The following is a 19,261-nucleotide window of genomic DNA, read 5'->3' on the forward strand; positions in this document are numbered from 1 at the left end:
TTTTCGACAAAAAAAGCTATGCAAATTTCTAAGAGGCCACTAACACATTATGCTTGCAGGTTTTTTTTTTTTTGAATAGTAGAAACCTTTTTAATTCTTAAATTACTTTTTGGATAATGCTACATGTTCATGAAGCCGACTTGGTTTCATAACCTCAGTTGAAAATTTTTTTCAAAGTAGAACACTGGAATACTTTTTATTTTATAGCAATTCAATAAAACTTATGAAGTGATCCATACTTGCATTCTAGCGATTTTGTCATTGTTTTCATTGTTAAAAGTAAAATGATTCTATTTAAATTTTAGCTTTGGTGTTGTTTTTTAAAAAATAACATTAACATGTAGATAAAATAAATTATAATCTAAAAAGGGTATTACCTAGTTTGTTTATCAAATCATAAACATTTACGTGCAAGAACTAAAGACAATAAATAGATACCCTCTAGTTTCAGCAACAGAGTAGGAATTTAAACATAGAAAAGGGTATTCTTGAATTTAATTTCTAACGTTGTTTCTGTTCTTGAATTAGATACAATCTAACTATAATCTGTTAATATTTTTTCGCCAGCATAAATTTTGAAGGAATTTTTTTATTTGTTTCAGTGCAACACTAATTTCTTCTTTTAGGTCCCATTGCCCCCTACTGCCCCTTTGGCTTCCAGTGCCCCCCAATATCAGCATCGCCCCCCCCCCCCCCTTCTCCCCTTTGAAGATTAATGAAATAGTGTGTGGTGTATGAAACAAAGATTTGAGTGTGTAAAATTTGCTTGAGTGAAATATGAAAATGAAATTTGGCATTGTGAAGATGTTCTTTGTCTTTTAACCTTTATATTGTTGGATCAAGAAACTTCAATGATTGTAGTTTGCATCTATAGTGCCATGTGATTTTGTTCCATGTAATAAAAAAGGGCAGAAATTAATTATTCATTAATTTTAAATGTTAAAATGTTTTAAACTACATATTTATGTAAAAATAGACATTCCTTTTTATCATACTAAATAAAATATCACTCTCTTAACACAGACTGGTGAGTGAAATGACAGTTGAAGAAAACATCCTAAAGAAGGCTAACCAGAAACGTTTGTTGGGTGATTTGGCTATTGAAGGAGGAAATTTTACCACAGCATTTTTTAAAGAAGTAGGTTTCTTTTGATATAAAATTAAAATTATTTTAATTATTTAAATTATTTTAATATAAAGTACAGTAAATGCACAAGTTAATTGGAATGTTCTTTTTTAGCAAACAATCACTGATTTGTTTGCTGAGCCATCTGGCTTAGATTCTTTGGTAGAAGAGAAGGCTAGAGAAAAAGAAGCAAAACAAAAAGACAGAGAGGCTAAAGAACTGGCTGCAAAACTTGAAAGGGAAAATGAAGAGCGTGAAAAGCGTGAAAGAGAAGAGACTAAAAAGGAAGCTGCAATCCTCTCTCAGTTTGAACAAGTAAGTCTTAAAATAGATTTGCAATTAAAAATGTAATATTAATTGAATGTTATTATGGTCTAATATGTAATCATTATTTGTAGGCTTTATGCAAGGCTGAAGATGAAACTGATGCTTTAGCTGCTACACAACTGCAGGCAGAACAAAAGGCTGAACTGGCAGAGTTTGATGAGAATATACCTTGGGATGAAAGAGAGGCTGAAATAAGGAAAGAAGAGGAGGAAGTATCAAAAGTTGAAATAGAGCTTGCTATGATTGATAAAGAGGTACTTACAAATTTTTTGTTTTTTTAAATTGAAATAAAACTTATGAAACTAGTGTTAGTTTGCTTCTATTACTATTCATCAAGTGGGTTATGTACATTGTAGTGATTTTTGTATTCTTAAGTAAACAGAAAATCACATATCTTTTTATATTTTGTAAATGTGACTGGCAATGTTTGTTTAATAAAAATCCATTTTGACAATGGATGTGGTACATAAGTTGAAAAATGCACCTCTTAAACCCTTTAGAACAACTGTGTTAGGTACGTAAAAACACCTAGCATAGCAGCAAAATAAGGGATAGTAAAAGATTGTTTAAAAACTCTGTTATGTTTAATGTTCATTACAGAATCCTGGAACAAGCTACAGGCTTTATTTTCATAGTCATTTCTTTTTATTTTAATTTTATTTGACAATCTTCATAATTGTACTGTTGTACATTTTTCAGTTGACACCTATTGAGCGCTATGCTGTAAGTGTTATGGAAGCTCAGTTGGAACCAGAAACAGCTGAAGAACTTAAAATTGCTGAGGTATTAAATAGATAGAATTAGATTTTATGAAAATTAATTTTACTGCTAATTTTATTATTAGTATTTTTCTTTTCTATTAATTAATTTTTTTTTATGTTCAATTTATCTTCAGGAGGACATAGAAAATTCCAAAAAAGACTGGGAACTAGCTCGGCTCAAGGCATTAAAAGAAGAAGAAGAAAGAAGAGCAGAATTAGAAGAGGATGAAATGCTCTATGTCTATGCTAAGGATGAATCCCAGGTGAAGAAAGGGAGAAAACCTCTCAAGTTAAAAGCTAATTTATGTAAACCTAAGTCTAGCAGTATGTCTTCAGGCTCTGATTTAGATGAAAAAAGTAGTAAAGAAAGGAGACCTAGCAATAACTCTAGTCCAGATAGGAAAGTTGGACTTTCTAAATTATGCTTGGGAAAAGCTGTCAAAAAAGCTCTTCAAATCTCGGGATCTCAAAAACCCAATTCAGTTGGAGCAAAGAGAGGTAGAAAAAAGGTCATCACTGGAGACAAAACTCCAAATAGTGTTGCTAAAAAATTGGATATTAATGGTCAGCCTAAGCGAAGAGGTCGTCCACGCAAAATTGTACCAACTGAACCTAATGAGCAAAGTACAGATCTTAAAATAATTTCTAAAAAAATTGTTAGTTTGCAAAATGGTCATAATGTTTCAACAAATAAAGAAAGCAGTAAAATTGCTACCCAGGCTAGAAATGCTTTGCTAAAGCAGCAGGCCCTGCAAGCTGCACACATTACTCTTCCTAGCTCCAGCACTTCCTTACCACTTTCACCTGATCTACACACATCAAAACCTGTGGTCACAAACATGGGTAGCCCACCTGCAAGATTACCTGTCAAAGCCAATACTCCTAAAAGTCCACAGGATACTAATATACCCCCTCCCTGGTCTAACCCTAATCTTGTCATACGCACTCGGAAAGCTGCAGTTCACTCACCAGTGGTTATAAGCTCAGCTAATGTGCAGTCTGTCACTCAGCAATCTATTACAATATCTACGTACCACACTACTAGCATTACTTCAGTAGTAAACACTACCTCTCCTTCAAAAGTCTTAACTACTAATTCCCCTTCTACTGTCTTAACTGCAAATCCTATAGCGGCATCCGTTAATGCTAAACAAATTCAGTTAACCCCTGATAGAAACATATTTCAGCTATTTACTGCTAATACACCAAGAGGTCCTGTCACTTTTACTCCTACTATTAGACAAATGGGACCAATTGTTACAGGTGCTGCTCAGGCTGTTAACCAGCAGCAACCTCGTGCTGCCACATTGTTCAATTCTGTATCGCTTGTTAACACTGGTGCCAGATTTTTATCAGGGGTTGCAGGACAACCTTCTGTAGTTGTATCTGCTGCTCCCAAACCTATTACAGCTGGTGTATCTAGCAATGTGTCAAATATCACCTTAGTTCCCACAGTTATTAATGCTAGTGGTGGGCAAACAATAATACCAGCTTCCGGGGCTGCTTTAGTCAATACAGCAAGTGGTGCTCGAGCAGTGCTTAACACTGCAAGACTGGGTTCTCCTATCACACTGCAGAGTTTGAGTACATTACCATATGCTGTAAATATCATTAAAACAAATACAGGTCTAACTTTACCAGTAAGGTCACAGCAAATATTACATACTTCTTTAGCACAAGTGGGGGGTCAATCTGGCTATGTTCTTATAACACCCAGAGCAAGGGCTCAAGCTCCCCAAACTGTACCTATATCTATAGTCCAAAATGTACCTGGCCAGTCATTGCAACCTGCTCGGGTTCATGTTTTAGCTCAAGTAGCTTCTGGTGGTGCTGTTCTTCAGCCAGTTCAGAAGTCTGTTCAAGCCCAGCCACAAAAATCTATTCAGCCAACACCACAGGCCAATGTTAATGGTGTTTCTGGTGTAACTCCCATTACCAAAGAGGGAACATGACAGTATTTTAATCTTAAGACAGTTTAAAGGTTTGAGCTTCCCATAGCCACATTTTTTTATAACATAAAGTGCAGTCATTTTAAAAATGTTGGCATGTGACAGTGACATGCTTGATATTCGCACTTAGTTGGGTGGTCTTATCTCAGGTCTGAAAATGTATTAACTTGGTTTCCAGAAAGTTAATTGACCAAACTTAAAAACACATTCAAAAAGACCCAATTTGTGCTTTCAGTTTTTCTCAAAACTACTAAAACCAGACTGTATGCTTAGCCATTTTATTTGCACTCGGATGTATACAAATCATTGAAATGACATTGTTGGATTTTGTAAATTAACTCTTCAAAGTTTTGTCCATGGAATTTAGTTGATTTATGTACATTTTTGTTGTTAAAGCAAAATACATTTGTGATGTCTTAGACAGTTTTTTATTTTTAGCTATAAATTATTGTATTTTCACTAAATTTGTGTCATTCTTAAAATTTCTCATTTTAATTTCTAAGAGACAAGGAAATGTGTACAGTATTTTTGTTTCGCTTGTTGTGAGATATTAAATACATTTTGTTAATGAGGAAACAAATAAAAATCTATTTTGAGATGAAGTATGGCGTCATTTGCATTTTTCTATCTTGTGCTGTGTGTCCAATAGGTAATGGTGTCAAGCTTTGACCATGGCTTCCCTTTTTTACACCCACCACATCATACATTACATAAAATAAGAGGTTGCATTCTTTGCTCTCATATTGGTGATGTGCATCATTCATTTGCATCATAAAAGTGAACATTTCTTATGGGAAAAAATTCTTCGATTTGACCTCTAACTCGTGTAAACAGTTTAATGGCACCATTACCTAATGAATGGCACACATCACCAGATTAGAGATGCAATTAAGCTCATCTCTTTTTTTTTTTTTTTTCAAAAGGCATTTTTCACTTATCAGCAAATGTTTAAATGCATTTTTTTTTTTACAAACACAAGCATGATATTAACACTAATTAGTGGGAAAAGTCTTAAAATATGCAACAAAATATGTCTTATCATTCATTAGATTTTTTTTCATGTCATCCTTGCATTTCACTCATGACATAAAAAGGTGGAAACATTTTATTTCAAGATTAATCTCCAGAGGACTGTGTGTGTTAGTGTAAATATTTACATCAGAAGCAAAGCAAAATATTACGCTTTTATTCTATTTTGATAAATTTAATTTTAAAACGTGCAAAATAGAATTTTTGGTAAATATTGCAATGTCCTATGTTATAAGATGGTAGAACTGAACAAATAAAATACTACTAGCATGGCATAAATTAGTAGGCGAGGTCAAGTGGATGTAAAGGCAGCAAATACTCTCACTTGATGAACGCAGGGTTGATGACCAAAGATCTACCAGAAAAAGCTGATTGCGAAAGGCTTGCGAAAATGCAAACATTTGAATAATCTAGCTACATGCACTTATGACTGATACAAAATACAGAACAGAGACTTAATAAGTGCTATATTGAACTATTGAAGTCTTATTGGGCCAGTTTTACTGTTAATTATATTATCTCTACCTTTGTGAACCAGATAGATTTATAAGCTGCTTATGTACATGCAGTAATTTCAAGCTAAAACATTTATTCACCCTAAAATAACACAACCATCTAAAACAAAAAAAGAAAAGAAAAACTGTCTCTGCACTTGTGATGGTAGCCCATGAAAGTTCTATTGTATTGACCTGGTTTTGATATGCTTAGTCAAAACAAAAAAAAAAATGATTGGCAGATATTTCTAGGTACTATTGATATGAAAGCACAGTATTGGTCAAATACCTATACACATTCATATCTGAATTAATTCTTGGGCCATCATTACTTTATACATTAATTGTGTGTATACAGCTATTTTCTAAAATGTGTTGATAGCGAGGTTATTATTTCTTTCAGATGTTTGTCTCTGGTTATGATGGGGCTGAAATGCCTGTAAGTAGTTTTTTAAAAAATTATTTAACTTTTTAAAATATTTCATGAGGATCTACAAATGAAGTAGCAGTTTCATGAGTTGTTATAATCCAATCAATTTCCATGGTTTGAAAAATGTCCAACTTGCAGATGTGGTGTCCGCCTACCCCGCCCCAAGATGATAATGATATCTACATGGATGAAACATTGTCTTTTCTTTATGAACCACGTGTTATGCCTGAACAGGCATTGCCACCTGTCTATGTACCTAAAGCTCATAAGAAACCCAAATTGGAAGCCATTACTAGTAAGTTATTGAATAATGTAGGATTGAAGATCTTATGGAAATTACTTAAGAAATGAAAAATAGATTGTAGCAAATAGTTTTACTGTTTTTAATTTTATTTATATTCAAAGCATTTTCAGTGTTAAAAATCTGGCAATATTTTAAAATTTTTTGCACAAATGAACTGAAAATGCTTTCACTCTATTGTGATAGTATTTATTGAGATATTAAAAAAAAATGGCTGACCCAATACCAAGTGTGTTTTGTTGCAGCTCGCAAACAGAAACAGCGCAAAGAAGAGCAGCCACGTGTTCCAAGATCATTGTTTGACAAACCAAAGGAAGTTGTGATGAAACAAAGAAGAGATGCTAAGATGCAAAGATTGAGGCAGAACCTACAGGTAGTGTTTCTTCAAATAATAGTTTGCTTGAACAGCTTACACTATGAATTATCAGTTAATGATTCTGTATTTTCTGTTTGTAGGTCCCAGCTAAAATAATAGCTGGTAGAGCACCACTAGGGCAGCCGCAGCAGCAGCAACAGCCTCCACCTACACCTGTTGTGGCTAAGCCTGAGCCTGATCCCAACTACCCAGAATGGCTTGTTCATGAAGAATGGGCTTTATTGGAGGTATGTTAAAAAATATTGGTTCATTTCTCTGCATCTATACAAACATTTTAAACCATTTTATTGTACAGTATATATACATACATATCTATCATGATTTTTTTTTTTGCAGGCTGTTCAACACATTCAGAAGTTAAATCCTGAGCTTATAATTGACAATCCAGCTCAAACAGTGAATTGGGACTTTGTTTCAGATTATGTTAGTGTTGTTGGACGCATTTTTAGGGCAGCCAAGCATTGTCGATACCAGTATGAATATGTTGTTTTACCTAGAGAAGATGGCAAAATTTTGTACAACTTGAAACAGAAGAAAACTCCTAAATCTATTTATAAGGTACAATTTAAATTTACTAGTTAAATGCATTCTCATCCACAATAGTTTGGTCTCCAAGTTAGTTAATGATATTTTATAATGTAAATAATGATCAAATGTTTTGATCGGTAGACCAAAAATACCAGACCTCTTCGAACAGAGCAACTATATTCCCAGGAAGGCTTAAAGAACTACTCTCAGCTCTTTGACATCCGCTTTGCGGCTATGATGGAGATTGGAGCCAAGCGCCCTGCATCCATGAGACAGACCATAGTGAACCCTGCTGCCAAGCATACTAAGCATGCTGCTCTGTTAGCTGAGAATGGCATCAATTACGACAGTCCTATGTTACCCAGCCAGCTGGCAGCTAAGAGAGCAGAGAGAGTTGCACTGGAGAAAAAAAAACAACAGACTGCTGCAGCTCAACAAGCTCAAGCTGCCACAGCTGTAAGTGTTTGAAATTTTCAGTTGGTACACTAAATAATTCAGTTCTAGGGTAAATTAATAGCACACAAAATATTTTTATTGTACATTTGGTAAATCCTTTTAGGGGGTGTTGTGGCAGAGTGGTAAAGCATTTGGCTTTTGAAATGAGGGGTCTCAAGTTCGAATCCCCATGAAGACTAGGATTTTTAAATTTTGGGATTTTTTTTTGACCCTCCTGAGGCCACCCAACTCTAATGGGTACATTTTTTATCTGACAGAATAGAATACCAATATCTTGTTTTTATTCACCAAGATTACAGTGAATGAGCACAAACATTTCACATAACATTGTTTAAGTACTATACACACACACATTGGACATGATCTGACTTGCTGGATACACATGGAAAATAAATAACTCATTGATACTACAATTAGTTATATTTTTATTGTAGACTCCAAATTAAAACATGTTTTATTTTCCCAATCTTAATTCTGTGTGTAAATTAGTTCTATATATATATTTGATTCAAAGAATAAATGGTCAACTAATTATTTCTTAGAAAGCTCTCGTTACATTTGAACAAGGTCTGATTTTAACAGAAGATAATGATGTTGCATTATATTAGTTCTTTAACTGATAGAAAGAAGCTAATAATGTGGCATTATACTTTTTCTTAATATAGTCATGATAATGTTGACCTTTGCTGCTCTTGTACTAATGTAATGACCTAAAAATAAAAAGAGAAATATTTTCTAACTGTGGTCAAGCAATTAATGAGTCCAATTTTTAAACTGTTTCTAAACATATGCTTATTAAATGAAATATGATGCTGCTATTCGCGATTGAAAACACTAATGAAAATATATTTGACACATAGAAATAATGTAAGCATAAAAAAAAAAAATTATTCTTGATCACAGAATGTAACTGTACAGGATCCAACATCTGTTACTCAAAGACCAGTTCAGGCTGCCATTGTTGCAACTGGTGTCACACCAGCCATTCAAGGCCCTCAGCTTTCCTCTATAGTCTCTGTAACACCTATTGTGAGTACAATTTCAGCTTTTTTTTTTTCATCCCATTATTTGTAGAATAATTTCACTTTAATGTTTTAGTTAAATATTTGTAGAATGATGACATTTCTAATATATGTTTGAAGGCTGGTCAAGTACCAAAGGTAGCTGTGGGTCAAGGTTTGACAGCTGTGTCAATAGCTAGGACTCTAGCTGCTGCTGGAAATATCATAGTCAGTGCTGGTTTACAGTCTGGTCCATTTGCTGCTATCAACAAAAGAATGTCACAAGCTGCTCTTCCTTCAACAATAGTAAGTTGGTTAAAGACCATTAATTATAATATAAAATATCTAAATTAACAATAAGCAAGTTTTAAATTCTTAATGTCAAGTAAACATTTTATCACTTCTTTTTTAAAACAAATATTTCATTGGAAATGTAGTTCTTTACATACTGTTACTTTGGATATCACTTTGCATTGGATGACCTTTATGTTCAAGTGGTATTCAAAATGATCTTCAAAGGGATAATGATGTTACAATATACTTCAGTCTTTATGATAGACATGATTATGTAAAGTAGTCTGAATCCTTTAAGAGACAGCAAATTGTACTTGCACAGATCTAGTCACCTTAAAACTTAAAGAAGCGAAATTGTTTTCTACATCTACTACAGGCAGTAACTGGAAACCTCACCCCAGCAATTCGTGGTCAGCGTCCACCTGTTCCTGGTACACCAACAATAACTATGCAAGACCTTGGAGTAACGGTGAATACATCAACAGCAGTAACTGTTGCAGCACAAGCAGCTGTGGCGGCAGCACGTTCAGCTCTACAGACCACTGTAGCCTCATCCCTGACAGCTGGGCAGAAACTGGCAGCTTTGACAGCTACTGGAAGTAAGTCTCTGTGGCTATCTTTAATGCTCATTTCGACAACATAGTACGAGTTCAACTTTGGCCTGAACAAAAACTGGCATTCTTTCTTTATGAAGTCTTTTTCTTTTAAAGTATTCTGAACAAAACATAAGTGCAAATTTTGTTTTTAGAATTAATTTTTTATTTACAAAAATTTTCAGCAACAATTCAGCCTCACTTGGTTCAAGCAGCTAGAAACTTTACCCCCCAACAGATAAATCTATTGAGACAGAACCAATCAATCATCCGTACTCAAGCAGCCACTGGGGCTCAACAACTTCGAGGACAGAAGTTATTAACTGCTGATCAGATCCGAGCCCAGCAGTTAAAACATCCTAAAGTCATCACTCAGCAGCTTCTTGTACCAATAAGAGGACATGTAAGTTTAATATATTTTTTTAAACTTACATAGTTAGCATTTATTAGCAGTTAATGAATCGTTATTGATATTGCCAAAAAAAATTTAAATGTTCAAATTGATAAAATTTGTCAGGATAAAGTAGATGTTATTTATTTTTTTTACTAGTCTATCCTGTCAAAACAGGGTCTACTGAGGGGCACCCTCCCTAAAATGTCAGATGAACAGCTGAATGCATTGAGGATGAGAACACACATACAAACCCCACAAGGAAAACAGGTTAGTAGAGTTATTTGTGTAAAATGAAGCTCTCTTAATATATGTACACCGGGATTAGCATTTATCTATTACTGGATCAAAAAGGTGTCACCTTAGGCTAAAAATTAAAGTTGAAGTTTTTTGTTTCATTTCAAGTGTATTCATTTGTACTTTAAGAATTTATCAATAGAAATGAATTGGAATACCTACATTTCCTCAGCAGTGTTGGTTAAGGGGGTACCCACTTTTGCATTTCAGGTGCATCACTGGGACACCATTGATGATTAAAGTACAACTAACTTTATTTTTTTTAGCATGTTTGAATGATTTTATTGCATTAAGCAGCTAGAGAAAGAAATGGAAGTTTTGAGGCTCAGTTTAAAAAATGGGACACTGAAGCACTCGTAAACACTACTGTTACAATATAATAAACACAATAATTTTTGTATGGTATTTTGCTATACTTGCATTGTAACTAAATATATATCTCAGCAATAATTCAAGCATTTATTAAAACATGTATGACTATTAAATCACAAAATGTTACAGGTGTTACATGCTGAAATTGAACTTTTTTTTATTGTGTAATTACATAATCAGTTGTTTTTTTATTAGTGATTCACTAAATAGTTTTCTTAAACTGCAAATAGATCTATTAGGCCTTTTCGTGTGTGTTCAGCAATCCTTTAAAAATATAGTAGACATAATTGTCTCAGCAGAACCTAATCAAACAGTGATAAAATATTTAGATTTTAATGAATTAAGAATTAACAGATTCAGAAAAAGTATTCTGATCAAACTTGAGAATAAGCTAACTACACTGTGTAGAGTAATTATTGAGGCTTTAATTAATAGAAACACACTATGCACCTTTCAAGGACAAAATATCACAATTTATTCATTAACCATTTCTAAATGCAAAGAAAGGAAAATTGTGACATTTCAATAAGGATTTTTTGAGATTTAGACTTTTTAGTGAACCAACAGCTTTTGGTCCACCTGTACTGGAGAAACACTTGTATATATGAATGCTGAGTGTATACATTCATTCTACACAAATATAAGTAAGATAGGTAAAATGGTGATCCATCATTAGCGAGGTTAGAGATCTATTCGGGTTTTCATCTTTAGAAGCAGCTCACTGACACTATGGTTTTTATTTAATCTCTGTTAGCCACATATTGAGTTGCTTAGGCTTTTCACTAGGATAGAAACTTATACTTAGTTATGGTGGAAAACAACCTCTCTCAAGACAACTCAGAAACAATTTTAGGCATTGCTTGTCTTTTATTTTTCCAGTTACAGACAGCACAGATCATTCAAGGTCAGGTGACAACTGTTCAAGGTGGTGTTTCCAGTGCTCAGACACCAGTCACACTGGTGAAATCAGTGTCAGCAGCACCCACAGTGTCTGTTCCTGTTACTATCCCTGTGACTGCCATCAATGTGGGACAACAGAGAACTGTTGTTGGTATGTTGTATTAACTGTAATACTTTTTTTTTTTCCTTTTGAAGAACCTTTTAAATAGTGTAAGAAGTGGTTAATAAATTTATTTTCAAATTTTCTTAGCTGCTACTCGAGCAACCACAGTTAGCCAACTTCAGCAGCAGCAGCAGCGAATGCAAGTTCTTAAAGCTCAGCGTACAACTGGAACACAACAAAAAGTCTCTGGTAAGCCATTGTCTGTTGAACCATTGATGAATTAATAAAAAAAAAAAAAAAAGATGCGCTTTACAAAAGAAATGAAGACATATTTCTGAAAAACATTGTTTATTTTATCTTAGGGATAACAACTGGAAAAGCAGGCCAACAAATCCCCCTTCTTATACCTCAACACACCAAACTGAATACTGTGTTGGCAGGGAATCAAATCCTTCATCAGATAGGCATTGTGAGCAAATCTCCAGGCCTGCAACAGATTATAACTCATGGCTCACAGCCTACAATTATAACCCAAGTCTCCCAGGCTGGAGGCCAACCTATACAGCAAGTTGTAGCCAAGGTTAGTCCATTTTCTATTTACTATTCTACTTACTGGCTTCAAGATTTTAATATCAACAATGTTTGATAAATTTAGGAGGTTACCTTTGCATTTCTTATCTGTAGGTTTCATTACAATCTGGCAACCAGACTTTGACTGCAGGCACACCAATTACTGTGACTCATGTAAGCTCCCCAACAGTGGGCCTAAGCTTAACTGGCCAAGGGGGAGTTAAAACTGCAACCATTACTTCACTAGATGCAGGGACTGGCAATATCCAAGCTCATTCAATACAGCCAGGACAAAAAACTGTTACAGCATTACCACAGAGTCTTGTCACAACTCAAACTATCCAGGTAAGAAGTTACACAATACTTTCCTCATTACTGGGTAGTACATAGCTAGTTGAGCTAATGGCAGTATTTATTCTTTCCCAGCATGAGCTAATAGATAGTATTTATTTAACTTGTCTTTTATCTGCAAGTCTTTAGTTTGGCTTGTTTATTAATATTTATTGAGTCTAGGTAATAAAAGATAAAAATGGTGTTATGTTCCTTAAAAGTTTATTTTAAAACTTAGATGAACTTGACATTTTAAAATGAATCATTTTCTAGGTTCAACAAGTAACTACAGCACAAGGTACATCCTATTTACAAGTCACTCCAGCTACTGTCCAAACACAGCCTTCGTCTGTACCCCAGCAAACAGCGGTTACTGTTCCAGCAAATCTTGTCACTGCGTCAACATTGAGGGCCACTGCCACATCACTGCCTTCTACATCTAGGTCACAGACACCTACTCAAATTAGTTTAGTAGCCAGCCCAGCACCCCCAACTGTGTCAGCAACCCTGACAAATGTACAGGTATAGCTTTTGGTTATTTGCTGTGGTGTTTTTTTTATTAATAATAAAGAGTGAATTTGATACTACCATACAAATACATCACTGATTTATCTTGTGAGTTAAGAGTATGTGCTAGTGTATTCCTGTGTTAAAAGTAACCAAAACAATTTTTTTGTCTTTTAGGTCCAACCAAGTACACCCACCCTTGATGCTCTTGCTAATTCTCAAGTTATAGCACAGAATGTGCCTGCTCCAGCTGCCATGGCAACTGTAGTGACACAAACTAATCAGCCAGACTCCACTCAAGGGACAGCACAGAAAGCATCACCATATGCAATGAGAACTAGAAATGCTAAACACTAATTGAATACAATTATTTTTGTACAGTTGTGAATCATTGGGACCATTGTGTATATGTGTGAATGTGATAAATGATTTATAATTATTTTTTCAAAAGTTGTAAAGTTTTGTTTTTTTGCAATGTCATTTTCTTATGTGAAGTTCATGTAATTGTTAAATGCAATAAAATTTTATATACTATATAAAAGTTCACTTCTAGTCTGTCCTCTTATTAATCAAGTAAACTTAATTCTATGAAAATAAAATAAAAAAGAATAATTTGTAAATGAATGCATTTTGGAGAATGTTTCATTAAGAGCTAACTAGATTCATCATCACACTCGTAACATGCACATGCAGACCTTAGTAGAAAACACTTTCATAAAGTATTGGGGCCCAGTCAAATGAATGAAAAGAACAATTTCTTTAAGACTAATGAAAATAAATTAAGATTCTGTTGCATTAAAATCTAGATTTAATTTGCAACAACCTATTACATCCAGGAAGAATATTGTACATGCTCAAAAGTAACCATGTATAGTTCTACAAGTACTTGCTTTCTTTTTTTTTTTTTTAAATTCATTGCACTAGGTCTTACATAATTAGGGCAGATATGTACTCAGATTAACACTGATAGCAATTTACTGAGCTTAACTTATGCTAATAGATAATGTTAATGTAAAAAAAAAAAAAATTTCCCTATCTGACCTTCCAATTCAGGGTCGACTTTAACAAGCACAAAGCCCAGTCTGGGTAGGGATAAGGATAATAAATTAAGATTTTATATAAGAAAGTAAATGCATCTTTATATTTTATTCATTCTTTACTAAGTACAAGATCATGATCAATTTTTGAGCCTTGTATGTAGTGAAGTTTCCTACATAGATCACACTCGCTAGCAAGAATTGCCAAATCTTCTTTCACCAGATGCCACAGTATTATTAAAAAATAATCTGCAACAAGTAGCTTGGGAAAGCAGTTTATCTTTCATTAGTGGACAGATAAGCTAAAATTTCTAGCGGGGTTTGGCAGAATATGCCTTAATGATAGACAATTTTGTCTATTTTTCAGATTTCCTAGAAAATCAGGAGACCTCAGGGACCCCATTTTAAGGGATTAATTAAATAATTTACACCTAGAATTAGCTCAGGACCTATGAAAGTGTGGAGCCCATTGCAAGAAATAGGTTGCAGTAGCCCAAGGCCGGCCCTGTTGCAATCTATAGGGCAGATGTTAAAATTTCTATGATTAATGAGAATGTTGTGGCCAACACAAGTACCGTAACTGCCTTGACTTACACCAACAAATGTCAGGTACAGTAACCCAATACAGTAGGGCATTCTAAAAATCACAAAGCTCAAAACTGAGACCTATTGGTTCAGCCACCACACCTCCTAATTACTAATGTGAATCTTACAAAACTCATTTCTCCGTGGAACTACAAACAACCATAGCCATGGCATGAAATGTACCACACAATATGCCTAAAATGTGTACAACGCATCTGTTGGGCTATTAAATGCCAGCCACTAACCTGTCACAAGCAACACAAATGCTATAAAAGGTACATTGCTACTATGAAAACCTTACAAAAATGACAGCAACAAATACAAAAGCAACTAAGATTTAGTGTTTAAAAAAAAGGAAATTGTTTAATCATTATATGCAACAATTGATACAATAAGTGCTTCATCTGCTATGCACATCAAATTGCATTCTAATTATTTCATTAACACACTAGAGTATGTTGGGAATCTCCCCATCTAATGGTGGTGTTTTGCAGGGTTAAGGTCTTCTGATCCCTCATCATAACCTTTAGATGTAGCATTGTAATACTTGTTGTGAAACAAGGTATGGTCACCGTCTCCCCATGGGTAAGGCTGAAAAAAAAAAAAAAAAAAGAATCAAAGTACTGTGTATTAGTAAACATTTGTTTCTTTTAGTACTGAGTATGCAATAGTTATTTAATCCTAGCAACCTAGCTCAATGTGAATAAACAGCATCTTTTTCACTGAGGACCTATTCTCTACAGACCAGATCAAAGCATGATTTTATGTGGCTTCTTAGACCCAGCTGTTTTTTGTTTTTGTTTTTTTACTATTGTGTTAACTTTTGATAGTTGATATTAAATATCAGATAAGCATACCCTTATGGGTATATGATGATAGTGAAAGAGAGATGGTATTGAGTTGTGTGTGATATCCACATATGATACACCATGAAAAAGAGCTCTGACAAGTCAAATATGTTGTAATTGACTCTGCAAAGGGAATAAATAACTTGTTCATTTGGTATATATCTAGTTGCAAAGCAAAATATTATATTCTAAAGGACAAAGATATTAAGCATCATTATTTCATAATTAATTTTGTTGCTTGAACACCTTAACATCAAAATAACGCATCTAACTGCTAACTTAAAAAATTTAAATGACTAAGCATTTTACTAATTTAAATATTTACCCTGTTTCTGATTCTCAAGTGGGGATATGGTACAAATTCTGGTCTTTCAGGATGTTGAGGCATCAAATAGAAAGCATTGTAGTAAACTAGTCCTACCACAGGTAATCCAACAATGTAGAAGGCATTCCTCCAAGTTTTAGAAGATTCTGGAAAATTTATTGCACACGTTTAAATTCACAGCCACATAGCCATAAGCCAGTATTGGAAAAAATGGCTGCCCAATTGAGTGATAGATCTACAAGCTTCAGGCTGTCATCTAATCGAGCCAAGTTTGAAACCTGCCCACCATAACCCCCTGCCAACCTGAGGCTGAATAAGGTTTTGGCAAAGTTAGGACATAATTTATCATTTCTGAAGAAACTTTCAAAACTTATAAACAAAATCATTAAGTTACTATTTAAAACTAACTAGAATTACTAGATCTAGATCTATATCTAGAATCATTTATAATTAGCTCTATCATTTTAATCTATGTTTAAATCGATTCTGATTGACTAGATCAGATCATTAACTGCCAACTTGATCAAGAACGTCAATCAAGATAATTATTAGCAAGGCAATAGATTAGACTTTTAGACTCACATCCAGCAGACAGTTCAGTCAATTGTCATTGACTAGATATGCGAAAAAAACAAACAACTGGAAACGAGAAAGAAAAACGACCGATAATTTAGAGATTGCGTTTTTGCTGTTTTGTTTTTTTTACTAAGGCCACTCTTGGAAATTGATTACACTTTTGAATGAAATGTGAAAAGTTTTAAAGTTATGTTATAGACAATGGCCTAATTAATGCTTAATGAGGATTTTTTTTTTAAAGTTAATTACTTACTTATAATGAAAATATCACTTTTTTGTTTTCACCAAATAGAAGTTAGGATAGAGAACAAAAGTTTTTTTTTTTTTCATATTAGATATGCCTGGACATAATTCTACCAAAGTTTTATCGCTGTAAGTCTTATGTGGCGCTTACAAAGTGGAAAATGCCATTTAACAAAGAAAATAATGGCCATGGACAGTTTTGGTGATAGTCTATATATAGAAAAATTTTGTGAACAAAAATAAGAACATGTCACAGGCTTTGAAAGCCTAATATTCTGCATATATTCCAATAGTTTTGTGTACTAAACACCTTCGCATGAATTGTGACGAATTTTAAAGCGCATTTGAAAATTTTTTTTTTTAGATGACTTTGATCCCACTTAAAATATTTTGTTATTTTCTGTCATCACAACGCCACCATTTTGTCCCCACCCTCTTAAAGCTCAAGACACGATAATTTGTTTATTTCCTTCAACATTTACATTCTATACAAGTAAAGTTCATAAATATAAATGAAATCAGCTTTGTGAGCTAGAAATTTACTACTAGATCTACTATTAAATTTCTTATTTAATGAGTAGATCTATCATCTACGAAACTCAATTCCAACTTTTTATTTAACTTTTGAGCTGGGGGTGTGTCTCTCCTCTCTCTTGTATAAATATATAGCTTGTTCCATGTCAATAGATGTTAGGTCAAAACACCACAAAAAAATCATAACTTTCTAAAGGTTAAACATACTGATACGTCATAATTTATACTTCATTAGAAAGTTCTGTTAAATTATTTTAAAGATAGTTTTTTTTTATTTCACATTCTACATTGACAGACATTGACTTACTTAGACTTAGTCTAGTTCACTTAGTGACTGTTCATGGTCTAAATCAGAATAATCATAATTTAATTAGAATAGATCTAGTGTATTTAATATTTTAATTTGTCATTATCAACTAAGACAGCTAAGCTTGATCATTGAATTGATCTCTCAGAATCTAACACTAACACAGATGTTTATTGTTTCTATTTTCAAGTTTTAATAGACTCTAGACTCTAGATTTAGAGTAGAGACCAGAGTTAGAAGTTTAAGTTACTCACTTAGAGTTTAGACGTAGAGAGCTCAGAGACAGTAGTGAGTTATTGAGTAGACTTTCACTTTTGAGTAGACGAGTACTCGGAGTAGATCATCAATGACTGACAATGATCAAGTAGACTTCTCTATGATTTTTTGATGATCAAGATCTCTACCTTTGACTATTATTATTAATTATAAATAAGTACTGAAAACAACAACAATGGCCAAGAATAAAGTTTTTTAGTTGATTGAATGTATTTTATTGTCTTACCTCCATGAGCGGAGTGCCCAGCAGATGAGGCGAAAGATCTTCTCGAGTTTTGAAGGGCAACATTGAATAGTTGTCTGTACGCCATTGTGTCTTATCTTGGGGACGAGCTATATAAAATTAGGATTCCAATCACGTCTTCCAAAAAGTAGTAACGAATAAAAAAAAAAAGAGTAAATGAACTGTTAATCAAAAACGAAGAAAAGATCTAGATTCTATATAGATCTAGATCTACTATTTTTATGTAAAGTACACCTTGTTATAAAATCTCAATTACAAAATTTAATTTTTATTGCCCTCTTAGATATAGATCTAGAATATCTAGATAGGAACTAGATTAGCCTATTAGGTCTAGTAGTCGAAAACTTCCCTAGTGGCTAGTGCCATTTTAAAGATTTTATTAGAGTGGTTACTAGATTCTGAATCAGCTAGGAAAACCAACGACTTATCAGAGTTTATGTTATTGGTTAACATGCATGACTAGATTGACACATGAAATACGTAGGACTTAACTATCTTTTTGTAACGTCTATAATATATAGGATTAGAAAAAAAAATAAATTTACATGTTAGATCAATATCACTCTGTATTTTTAAGACATTTTGTAAGCGACCCCTCCTCCACCTTTAAAAAAAAAAATAATTACACTCGCACCCTTTCCCCACATGAGACTAGGAGGCCTAAAAGGAGGGTTCGATATGTTTCCCTACTCAGGTGCGTAGCAAGGGATTTTTCATCATTTGGGGTCCCGGGAGGTCTTGCGTAATATTTAATTTTCAATGTAAAAAACACTCACTTGGGTGACCCCCTCAAGTGGGGGCCTTTTTTAAAAAAATTTCCCCCTTCCCCCTACACCACCGCCCCAACTACGCAACTTCAACACTGAAAACATATTCTTGACAATTGAAATAATATTTCAGTATTTTCACTTATATCTATATATTTAAAAACTCCTTTATCCCACTTTCGGTCAGAGTGTTACAAGATCAGCTGTCGTCATCGAGAAGTAGGCCTACATAGAAGTCAAATTCATAAAGCGCTGGTTGTGAATGTGTATGTGTTTCGTGTGTGAATGTTGTTCGAATTTTTAATCAATATTGTTTTTGTACAGTAGTTTCGCTGAGCTTGTCAATTGTAGTCAAACTGAATTTCCATTAGATTGGATCAATAC

At 33.8% G+C, this 19,261-nt stretch overlaps 2 protein-coding genes across 3 annotated transcripts in view; one reads left to right on the plus strand and one right to left on the minus strand.

The window, feature by feature from the left end:
* The window catches only part of LOC106074490 (helicase domino-like), a 30,569-nt gene extending 16,890 nt beyond the window's left edge, over positions 1–13,679 (plus strand). For both annotated transcript variants that reach the window (XM_056006691.1, XM_056006692.1), the window contains 22 exons: positions 1,024–1,138; positions 1,241–1,441; positions 1,525–1,707; positions 2,153–2,236; positions 2,349–2,477; positions 6,090–6,125; positions 6,255–6,411; positions 6,663–6,790; positions 6,874–7,020; positions 7,130–7,351; positions 7,463–7,777; positions 8,681–8,806; positions 8,920–9,084; positions 9,449–9,671; positions 9,851–10,068; positions 10,216–10,326; positions 11,605–11,776; positions 11,876–11,977; positions 12,091–12,308; positions 12,413–12,643; positions 12,902–13,150; positions 13,313–13,679. In XM_056006691.1, coding sequence (XP_055862666.1) covers positions 1,024–1,138; positions 1,241–1,441; positions 1,525–1,707; positions 2,153–2,236; positions 2,349–2,477; positions 6,090–6,125; positions 6,255–6,411; positions 6,663–6,790; positions 6,874–7,020; positions 7,130–7,351; positions 7,463–7,777; positions 8,681–8,806; positions 8,920–9,084; positions 9,449–9,671; positions 9,851–10,068; positions 10,216–10,326; positions 11,605–11,776; positions 11,876–11,977; positions 12,091–12,308; positions 12,413–12,643; positions 12,902–13,150; positions 13,313–13,492 — 3,712 coding nt within the window. In that variant the 3' untranslated portion in view covers positions 13,493–13,679. The remainder of the gene's footprint in view (positions 1–1,023; positions 1,139–1,240; positions 1,442–1,524; positions 1,708–2,152; positions 2,237–2,348; positions 2,478–6,089; positions 6,126–6,254; positions 6,412–6,662; positions 6,791–6,873; positions 7,021–7,129; positions 7,352–7,462; positions 7,778–8,680; positions 8,807–8,919; positions 9,085–9,448; positions 9,672–9,850; positions 10,069–10,215; positions 10,327–11,604; positions 11,777–11,875; positions 11,978–12,090; positions 12,309–12,412; positions 12,644–12,901; positions 13,151–13,312) is intronic.
* A 1,421-nt stretch (positions 13,680–15,100) lies between these two features.
* Positions 15,101–18,246, minus strand: LOC129922106 (cytochrome c oxidase subunit 6A2, mitochondrial-like). Its single transcript, XM_056006696.1, has 3 exons — positions 18,093–18,246; positions 15,931–16,076; positions 15,101–15,348 (listed from the first exon to the last, which is right to left on the minus strand). The coding sequence occupies exons 1-3, from the start codon at positions 18,175–18,177 to the stop codon at positions 15,232–15,234; spliced, it is 348 nt and encodes a 115-aa protein (XP_055862671.1). The 5' UTR covers positions 18,178–18,246; the 3' UTR covers positions 15,101–15,231.
* Positions 18,247–19,261: the final 1,015 nt, after the last annotated feature.

The sequence above is a fragment of the Biomphalaria glabrata genome, chromosome 12 (genome assembly GCF_947242115.1).
Source record: "Biomphalaria glabrata chromosome 12, xgBioGlab47.1, whole genome shotgun sequence".
Classification (NCBI taxonomy): Eukaryota; Metazoa; Mollusca; class Gastropoda; family Planorbidae; genus Biomphalaria; species Biomphalaria glabrata.